At 40.1% G+C, this 10,922-nt stretch overlaps 2 protein-coding genes across 2 annotated transcripts in view; both read left to right on the top strand.

Annotated features, from left to right (window-relative positions):
- Window positions 1–6,187, top strand: part of LOC145499875 (bile acid-CoA:amino acid N-acyltransferase-like) — a 10,125-nt gene extending 3,938 nt beyond the window's left edge. The window contains exon 2 of the mRNA XM_081479401.1: window positions 3,612–6,187. Within this exon, the coding sequence (XP_081335527.1) occupies window positions 3,612–4,414 (803 nt within the window). The 3' untranslated portion in view covers window positions 4,415–6,187. The remainder of the gene's footprint in view (window positions 1–3,611) is intronic.
- A 130-nt stretch (window positions 6,188–6,317) lies between these two features.
- LOC145499766 (bile acid-CoA:amino acid N-acyltransferase-like) lies at window positions 6,318–9,979 on the top strand. Its single transcript, XM_081479296.1, has 2 exons — window positions 6,318–7,132; window positions 7,947–9,979. Exons 1-2 carry the CDS (start codon window positions 6,640–6,642, stop codon window positions 8,750–8,752), a joined length of 1,299 nt encoding a protein of 432 aa, XP_081335422.1. The 5' UTR covers window positions 6,318–6,639; the 3' UTR covers window positions 8,753–9,979.
- Window positions 9,980–10,922: the final 943 nt, after the last annotated feature.

The raw sequence follows: 10,922 nt of genomic DNA, 5'->3' as shown, positions 1-10,922 counted from the left end.
ACAACCACCCATCCTTAAGCTTTACCATGGAACTAGCAAATTGCCATTCCTGGGAATGATGATTTGAAAGCGATAAATACTGTATGCAGATCTGCATCTCCACTTTCAGAGCCACATGGACCACTAGTGAGGTACAAGGGATCTCTCCTCAAGACCATGCTAAACCATGCCTATCATCTCTCAACATGGGAAAACCAAAACTCAACACACAATTAGACTCCATTTGAGCAAAAGTATTTGTCTGACCCATTACCTTAGGTGTTTAATCACCTAAGTTGATCAACTATTAATTTATTGTGGACTCTACATCATTATTCATTTATTCCTCTGTGTGAAACTATTTGACACTCTGTTATATTAACTTAGCTACTTTTTGTTACTTTTCACTTGACAATGATATCTTAATAAATACCTTAATAATTAAATAAGTAAGTACACAATTTCCTCCTGATAAAAATGTGAAAAGCTAAACAAGGAAACTAACAACGAAAAAATTCAAACGTTGAAATACCGAGGATCATGTGATGTAAAGTAATAACAACTAATGGTACTGTTCATGGAGATGTGCGTACCAGAACTATAGATAAGTCTACAACACGCCAGTGGCACATACAACCTGAGATTAACCCGGTTTCTGTAGCACGAAGCAACAAGAATATTTCTACTCCTCCCTAGAAGGGATGCATGCGCTAGTCCATCGCTGCTTTATCCCCCGTATTAAAATTTGTCGGTGCTCTTTTATATACTCTATAGTTTAATTTGCTTCAGTGCACAGTATTTACAAATATTGATCAATTCAATCTTTTCTGATGAATATTCTTGTATCCATTTGCTTTTGATCTGTAATAGCTTGTAACGAACACTGACCTTCAGTTCCAGCAGTCAAAGGCCGTAAAGAATATTTGTTTTTGTTATGCCTAAAAACTGTTGTGCAAGCTATTAACATTTGCAAACTATTGTGCAAACATATCACTTCGCAGCAGGCTTAGCAGACATATCAGTAAGAGCTGGATATGAAGGCTTGAGAAATTATTTACGAAGTAGGGTAGACGTGCACTCTATGTGGATGGTATCTTGAGTTGCAACTCGAACCTGAGTCAACAGTGGTGCATCCAGACCTTGAACCGGCTAAGGGGGTGGGTGTTGCTTGCCCTACCGGTTTTTCTTCCTTCTTTGATATTTTTATTTTTTACCAAAAATAAGGGGGGGGGGGGAGCCCGGGCCCCTCCCCTAGATCCACCATCTGCCACTGGTCAACCTTGAAGCTCCACAGCACCTTTGTAGCACAATATTTACTACGGTAATATAACAACAACAACAAAAGACCTTTTTACCGATGTCACACTTTTCCGATTTTTTCACTCAAAAAAAAAAGAAAAACAAAAAAAACAAAAAACGCACCACTCGACTTATCGTGCCGAATTTAGTAAATAGGTAAAGTTTCATTAGAATCCGTTTCAAACTCATAAAAATATGGGACCCCTACCTTAACAAAAAAATGTATGGCGGGTGACAAGCACTGACCTCTGGCGTAAATTACCTTGTAGGATTGGGGTCCCATATTTTTACGGGTTTGCAATGGATTCTTGTACATGTAATACTTCGTAGATTTACCAAATTCGGCATGATAGATGGGACTATGCAGGGTATTTATTTGTATATTAGAAAAATACGAAAAATTGTTGACATTGAGTGAGATCGGTAAAAAGTTCCATTTATGAAGGTATTTCTGCATAGCAATACATAGCATTGCCTATTTAAACTAAAGGAAATAGGGTAGTATCTGAAATAAGAGCAAATCTTATTTTTAACAAGAAAACACTGCGATAAAATGAAAAATGTTTAAACCATTTTAGTTTAAAATTAATGACAACGTTTCGACGTTTGCTTAATGTCATTATCAAGTCAAAGATGGGTTAAGTTCCTTGATGAATAGCATCTGAAAAACTTTAGCATCGGAAAAACACTATAAGGCAGCATCCAGTTATGCCGGAGAAATTTGAAAACGCATCTTTATTTCTACGGTTAGGTTACGCATTCTAAATTAAGTTTTATTAAAGTGAATGAACACCTATATGATTATCATTATTACTGTACATAATTCTGTTGTTCTTAAACTTTTAGCTAGATACACGACCCCACAAGCAAATGTGTTGCTTTAAACCAAATCGTACTTGAATAAAGGATTATTATTGTTGTTATTATGGAGTTGCAGCATTTGGGTATTGTTTATTTACTCCTTCATGTTGTTTGCAAAAATAAATGTAATTATTAGTCAATGCATTTTTTTTCTTCCTTTTCATTTGCTGGGAGCCCACCACGTGGCTTGCAAATAACTGCCTACAATCATGCGCAGTACCGTCTAAATCTGTTTTGCTCTAAATAATAGAGTGTGTGCATTGTCACGCGATAAAAAATAAAATCAAAAACCATTCAGTGGATAAAGTCAAGAAATTGTGATATTATAGACGATAAATAAAGAAAACAGTTCTCCAAGTTTAAGGTGTGTGCGTTGTCCCAAAGTTGAGATACTCGTCGAAATGTTCCGCGCAAAATTATAGAGTCTAGTATGGAGCCGCCATGTTGGAGGACCTCCTTAGTCCTCCAATATGTCGGCCGGAAAATAGTGTAAACATCTGGAACTTACATTAGCTATGTAGACAACTGATTATCTGAACCGAACCAAAACACATTTACACAAGCACTTTTCCTAATACTTTAACTCCTAGAATGGCTAAAAATCACGAGATAAGTATATTTTTCGACAAACGCGATCTTAGGTTCATGTCACGCACCGCCATAACTCCGAAATTCGAAATGCGCTGGTTTCCAGACGAAGGACGCTATTGAGCTGGAAAGTTGTAAACGGATATAATTTAAGTACCTCTTATGCCTGATGAGAATAAAACCTTTAGGGGCTCTTCAGTTTTGGATTTGAGAATTTGATGACGTCACGTGAACACGCTATATTCTGTTCTTGAGTAGTTGTAACCACGCTCTCGGGTAAAAAACGGCAGATTGCTTCCCTGAGCTCTCAGCGAGTAGTTTAAGAAACTAGTGATCGAATGATAAAACAATTATTAAACGCGATCATCGCAAAATACCCTGACTTGTCGGTGTCTTGCAGATCAATTTGCCGAAGCCGAAGCTTGCCACTGGCAAATCCTGATATTCGTCCAATAGTTGTTAATTGTGTGTTCTTTTTTTTTGTTGTTTTTTCGATATCATCCATAAAAAGCAAATTTAGTCACTGGGTAGTCTCCTTCGGCTGGTTCTGCTTAGGGTTCTAAATCAATCATTACCGTCGTTAGAGTTATCCCAAAAGGTTTTAACAGGGCAATATATACAAAGACAAATGTGTTCCCTTCGCATTTGTGTTCTAGAATTGGCAACTCTTACAGGGAAAGCCAATTTTACCCATTCCCAGAAAATAAGATTCCGTTACCTCTCGATCAGTGAAAGATACAATGATGATAAATGATAAGCAAGTACTATCATGTTGTTCCATCGTTTTTGTTTTCCCTTCCTGGAGCGAAGCGAACATGCTTCTCTCGAGCAACTCTTTAATGAACGTGAACTAGATTGTTTAAGATTTATTTTCAATTCTACAGGTGTGATAGAGATGCTGGGTGGCGCTGGAGGACTTGTGGAATTCAAGGCTTCCCTTCTGGCTTCTCATGGATTTGCAGCTCTTGCATTGGCCTACTATTCTTATGATGATCTACCAGATTTTACACAGTGTGCCAACATGGAGTACTTTGAAGAGGCGGCTAACTGGCTCAGTAGTCATCCTAAAGTCTTGCCGCATGGTATTGGCGTTCATGCCATTTGCGTTGGATCATGGATTGCTTTATTAATGGCAAGTCTAAGAATGAATGCCATTAAGACCGTTGTGGCTATTTCACCTTTTGTGTCTTGCGGTGTACCTTTTCAGTATAAGGGGAAGGTCTCTGAAGTATTTCCTCTTGAAAATACCAAGAACATATTGACGGAAGATGGTAGCATCTGGCGTCATTCTTTTTCAACAGTCACGGATTGCAAACCCCAAGTTTCTAAATACCCTGCCATCATACCAGTCGAAAACATTTCCTGTCCTGTTCTGTTAGTCTTTGGAACAGGAGATCTTAATGTTAATTCTGACTTTGCTACAGAACTGATTTTTAATCGCTTGAAAGCCCATGGCAAGGAACATTTGTGTTTTATTTTGCGTTATCCCGAGGCAGGACATCTCATTGAGCCGCCATACACTCCACACTGCTATGCTTCATACAGCAAATCTACTGCCAAATCGCTGGGTGACAGCAACCTAGTGTGGGGAGGAGAGATGGGTGCTCATGCTAAAGCACAAGAGGACGCCTGGCCAAAGATCTTAAGTTTTCTGCGAAGAAATCTTCAGCACTCCAGTAGTTTATAGTACGCAACTAAGAATTAAGATTAAACATGTATATTAATACGAAGAACGATTTTCGTGAGAACTTCGTATTTAGGCGGGTACCGATGAGGTCGTGACCCGGGGGAAACGTCCCATACACGGTGGGTTTCGTGCATTTTTTGTTTAAACAAAATACACGTATTATAAATTACAGTTGTAAAGAACTGCGCTATTACACTTCATATACATACACCATCATGTGTTACTTAGAGTAGGAAAACGAAAGAAAAGAAAAGATTTAGTTAATTATGACAACACACATTAGCGACAATAAAATCAAAAAGGAAAAAGGAGAATTGAAAATGATAAATAAATAAGCAAAACAAAAACAAAAACAAGGATTAACGCGAAGAAAGGAGAAGAGGACCGATATTTCATTCCTACTCTTGATTTTAATTCAAGTAACTTTGTCTGTGAGGATTGGAGAGGAGTATAGTCATGAAGATATTATGGATCATCGCAGTTATGCACACAGCTTAAGCAGTTGTGAAATTAAAGCCTGAAAAAAATTCAGGCCTGAACGGGATTCGAACCCATGACCTCGGCGATGCTGGTGCAATGATCTACCAGCTGAGCTATCAAGCCAACTGGGAGGTGGCCACTTTGTGAGTTCTTAATATATCTGTAGAAGGGGAAGAATACAAGTGAATATATGAAAGTTCGTATATTTGAACTGCGGAGAATGATATGAAGGTATTATTGAAGATACTATACTTGTCTATAGTGTAGTCATGTTACAATGAACGTATTAATTTACTACAAGAGAAGAGAATCGTAAGTTCCTTGATGTTCTCTTGTTTGCTTATTAAGCTTCAACTTTCTATTTTGTTTTGACGGTTGGTCGAAGTCGTAAGCAAAAATGTTTTCCGCGGGAGATATGAACGAGCCAAAAGGCAGAGGGTGGGGCTGAGAATTACAAAAATAGACTTGTATTTAAAATTGATTTTACAAACTAAATGCGATTTTGAGACCGCATTACCGCACTTTATTGTATGGCTGTGTTTCACAAGGACTAGGAACTGCCCAATTCACGAATTTGGTTATTACCACAATTGCTACTATCGCAATCCGATTGGCTAATTTGCCGTTGTCGAAAGAGTCCAGACAACGCTGCTTGCGTCGATCTGTCACGCAACGCCTTTTTCAGCTCACGCTCTGAAAAAGTCTTTTCTTTGACGTTGATATTGTGGTAAAAAAAACAAATCGAAATGTGGTTTAGCGTGGTCTGTACTCGTATCGACAACGATAAGCATCATCACCGTGGTCAAAATTTGTTGTGGACTCATTCGGCTGCGCCTCGTGAGCTCACAACATTTTGACTACTGTAATGACGCGTCTACACCGGTTACCCTTTGCGGTGAGAAAGTTGCAAACTAACGTACAAAAATATTGACTATTTTCTTTTTTTAAATGGAGCTATTTTCTTTTTTAAATGGAAGTGACAAAAAGCCCGATGCGAAAAAAAAATTGAAGAGGATGAGCAGACTTTGCAGATTTCAGTTCAGCTCATCGCTGTTGGCAGGCAAAATGTCGCTTGTTTACCATATGATAACCATCTTATTAACCGAGCTTAGCGGGTCTATATGGGAGAATCTTGACCAAGGTCGTGAGTACAGACCGAATGCACTATACAGACCTCCTGTTCGGTCAATGAGAACTGATTTTTTTCCTCCACGTTCTGAGCGATCCGGAATCCTAAGTTCTTGAATCCGGACCCTGAGTACAGACCGCTCCGAAATTTCCAGCTTTTGCAACTTTTCAAGCGTGTTGTTTCTAAAACACTGTAAAACATCGTAAAATATAAACATTTAACAAACAACTATGGATTCCGAGCAAACAGTAACGCTTTTTGTGCCCGAAATGTCTAACGCACGTGTACGCCAGATTTGAACTGAACGGCTTTAATTGAAATTCAACACAAAAGTTGCCTTCAAACCACATACCGGGAAGAAAATAAACACGTTATTTGCCGGCCTAGGTAGGTTCGTATTGGGAAAAACTGCGCCAGAGGTCATGAGTACGGTCCGATTGTGGCCTCGGGCCGTACTCAAGACTAGCTCGGGCACAGTTCTTCACCATACGGACCTCCCAGCCGGCAAATAATATATCTTTAGTTTATTATTCTCCTGTTGGGAGGGCTTCCTCCCCGCCGCTAGATTGCGTAAGAGTTTTGTGCATACGAACGAGGTTGATTTGTTTCCGGAAAGATGGCAGGTTGTGATATTTCTGTGCAACCCTTATCTTCACTCATAGACGACAAAGTTAGAATCATTGCATCTGGACTTCAACCAAAACAGAATATTACGCTTGAGGCAAGGATTGTTGGTGACAAAGGTGAAGTGTTTGAGTCACACGCTCACTTTATCGCTGATAAAGATGGCAAGGTTGATGTTTGCCGTGACTCGTCTTTGGGAGGATCTTACAACGGAGTTTCACCCATGGGATTGTTATGGAGCATGAAACTAGCACCGGGACAGAGAAAAGGAACTCGATTGATGAAATCAGATGTTACCAAACCGTACAACATCGTCTTGAACTGTTTTGATGACCATGTAACTGCAAGCGAATCTTCGCTGAAGCCTTTGTCAAGCGTGACATTTCAGAAGTGGTACATGGCCGAAGGAGTAAAAAGAATTCCAGTGAGAGAAGGAAGAATCCGTGGGGCACTTTTCATTCCCCCGGGAGATGGACCTTTCCCTGGTAAGTTGAAAGTGCAAACGGTGAACCTAACCCTAACCCTAAACCGTAACTGCAAAGATTAAATCGGTCATTTCACGTACGAGTTGTTAGAATTTCTCTCCATAAGAATCCTTTCGGTTGTGCCAAAAATAAAACTTCCGATAAGTCGAACCCTCGCTAACTCGAACATCCGGGAGGGCACTTTGTAAATCTTTTATTATATATGTGGGAACGTGTGCCGCTGGGACACTGAAAATGATCAAGTTGATTTTGCAACCCTATTTCAAACTAGGCACCAAGAACCCCTCCCCTTTCTCAGGCTAGCTATTTTCCATGCAGAAACTTTATCACTACTGTAGTCCAACATACACTAACTAAACCAATATCTTGCAAAGTTACTTCCAAGTTTCAATTACTATACAATCATGTAATTGTAATAGTATATTTCAATATCCAGCCATCTTGACCTCGCACATCATGGTCAATAACCCATGTTTCTCGTTTGGCATCTGGGACATCTTTGAAGATTGTCTGCTGCTCATTCTTAGAGAAGTGCTCACTTCAACATTTGGGTGTGGATGTCTGGACAGAAGGGAGAGGGTCATCTCAATTTATGTAAGGTGTCGCAGGAGGGCTACATCCTTTATAGGGGATGGTCTTAAAAGCATGCTTATGAAAATACAAATGCACCAGCCCTTACTCCCCTCTAAATGTTAATGCGCGGTGACGGTCCCTGAGCATGTGTCATTGTGCCACTTTATAGGTTGTTTCCCGATCTTGGAGTGAAGTGACCATGCTTCTCGTAGCCTATTAAGATCTCGTTTCAATTCTACAGGTGTGATAGAAATGCTGGGTGGCGCTGGAGGACTTGTGGAATTCAAGGCTTCCCTTCTGGCATCTCGTGGGTTTGCAGCTCTTGCATTAGCCTACTTTGCTTATGATGATCTTCCTGACAACCCCTCGTCTCTTGACATGGAGTACTTTGAAGAGGTGGCTAACTGGCTCAGCAATCATCCTAAAGTCTTGCCGCATGGTATTGGCATTCATGCCATTTGCTTTGGATCATGGATTGCTTTATTAATGGCAAGTCTAAGAATGAATGCCATCAAGACTGTTGTGGCTATTTCACCTATTGTAGTTGCTTGGTGTACACCTTTTTACTACAAGGGGAACTACTCAGATGTAATTCCTCTTGAAAATACCAAAAAAATAAGGACGGAAGATGGCCGTGTCTGGCGTCATTCTTTTTCAACAGTCACGGATTGCAAACCCCAAGTTTCTAAATACCCTGCCATCACACCAGTCGAGAATATTTCCTGCCCTGTTCTGGTAGTCTTTGGAACGGGTGACCTCAATGTTAATTCTGACTTTGCTACAGAACTGATTTTTGATCGCTTGAAAGCCCATGGCAAGGAACATTTGTGTTCTATTTTGCGTTATCCTGAGGCAGGACATCTCATTGAGCCGCCGTACACTCCACACTGCTATGCATCATTCTCTGGCATTACTGCGGAATGGACTGGTGATGACTATCTAGTGTGGGGAGGGGAGATGAATGCTCACACTAAAGCACAAGAGGACGCCTGGCCAAAGATCTTAAGTTTTCTACGAAGAAATCTTCAGCACTCCAGTCGTTTGTAGTGTACAGCTCAGCTTACAGAGTAAATTGACTGCTAGCCTCTGCCTGGTTGCAAGCTTTTTTGGCAGCTCTCAGAGGTTGCTTACAGGCTAATTTAATGTGTAGCACATTGTTTAAGAGACATTGCCATCAGCAGTTTTGGGTGGGGGTGGGGGTTATGCTGGCAGATACCTAATATTTTCAAAGCACAGTGATTAGTGGGCCAATACAATGTTCAGCTTGTGTTAGCTTGCTTTTCCCTTGCTTTTGTAGCTAATCAGCAGCAAAACTAGGAGCACTTGTGTCTCCGATACATCATTTTGCTAATGCTAGCTCCAGTCCATTGTGGGGGCAAAATTTGATCTATTTCATGAATTAATAAGGCCATTTTTGGCTGAGTGATCACTTCTTGCCTCCACAAGGGAATGGAACTAGGAAGTATTTGCATTAGCAAAATGGCGTCTTTGTGATGCAATGCATGGGAAGGAAAAATCTGGCTACAGACTGTGATCAAATGATGGTATGCTTCTATTAGCATCCGGAGGAAAAACCAAAAATGCTTTAGGAGATCAGGCATTTGTGGTAGCAGTACCAAGGATACGGAATGGACTGACATTAGAGGTTAGAAATGAAGCAAATATCAATCAGTTTAAACAGCTTTAAAGGCATAATACTTTAGGTTAGCTTTTAATTGATATCAAATTAGATTTTTAATGTATTTGTATTGAATTTTTATCTATATTTAATGTTTTGTATTTCTTAGCAACCATTGTAAATTTTTATCTTTTAGGATTAGTTATAATTTTTATGATGTAAAGCATACTTGATCATTTCATGGAAATTTGCGCAATAAAAATTCTTAATATTATATAATATAATTGATTGTGTTAGCCATTGTATTTTCTATGGCATGGTATAAAATAATTACAGAAGCATATGCAACGCTTTCTCTTGGTGTACATAGAGGGTGCGTTCCCGTTTGGGGTGATCTGGATCTGGATTAGTGATCTATGATCAGTGTGATCTAAGATGACTACCGAGATCATGGTACATCAAAGGACCTTATCAATCCACTCCGGTTACAGATTCATCGGTTCCTTTGACGCATTGTGATCTGGGTAATATTGAGCACTGATCTTGATCCAGATCATCCCAAAGGAACGCACCCAAAATTTCCCATTTGTCATTGCATATCGAGAAAATACAAGTGAGCTATGTTTTTCTAGTATTAAAGTAGTTAGATGAACATTGCGATTTTCCAACTTTTAATTTGAAATAAATGTTGCACGCGAGCAGGCGGATTTAGCAGGGCAGGGTGTGAACCGAGAGCGGGCGCGAGTCCAAAAGAAATCTGTCGGATTTCATTGGGACTCGCGCGTCCCGCTCGTGGTTGGCCTCCGCGCTTATATATGGATTGCGCTTCGCGTTTTGCCCCGCTTATCCTGGTTTGTAGGCTAAGCACGAGTAACAAAGGCCACGCAAATCCAAGATCGCAACCGCCACAAGATTAGGATCCTTGTATGTGTCTTGATCAACATTTGAACCACAACAGAATAATAAAACAAAGTTATTGAGCGTAAATTAACAAGGAGAAGTGTTTCATTCTGGCGCTCACTTCACTGAACAGATGGACCTCCTGGACCTAACCTGCCGACTTAATAAGTTCACTCACGCAAAGTTTTCCTTTGCTGATATATTTAGCAAACCTCATAATCCCACATCAAGCTTTACAAACAGAAAATGGCAACGCGGGGATAATTTAAATGTGAAAAAATTGAGCCTTGAAATATTATCGACATCAATTCTCTAAAACAGGTTTAACGTAGCAAGCGTTCCCGTACGAAGAGCTTTTCCGCGTTATGGCCGCGCGTAAATTGGAGCGAGAGCAAAACAATGCAATTCAGACGCAGCCAGAATGCGGAAAAACTCTTCGCATGGGAACGCTCGCTACGCAGGCAGGACCAAATTCTTCTGTAAAGTTTCCCTTCACATCCTAGCCATTTCCCGTTTCCTCTTTCTCTAGCACCTTCAAATGAGTGGATTTTCACACAATACTTGTCAAACGATACCCTACCATGTTTCAGATTTGATCTTGTACGTCAGCTATTTCAGATTCAGTGGTCTTGATTGCGCTTTATCAAATCCACTTTCTTTGTGTAGTTAACCCTGTTTTCTGTTTTTTGTTACCTACAT

The sequence above is a fragment of the Orbicella franksi genome, chromosome 10 (assembly GCF_964199315.1).
Source record: "Orbicella franksi chromosome 10, jaOrbFran1.1, whole genome shotgun sequence".
NCBI lineage: Eukaryota > Metazoa > Cnidaria > Anthozoa > Scleractinia > Merulinidae > Orbicella > Orbicella franksi.
The sequence above is the reverse complement of the archived record's forward strand: the minus strand, read 5'-3'. Positions and strand labels throughout refer to the sequence as shown.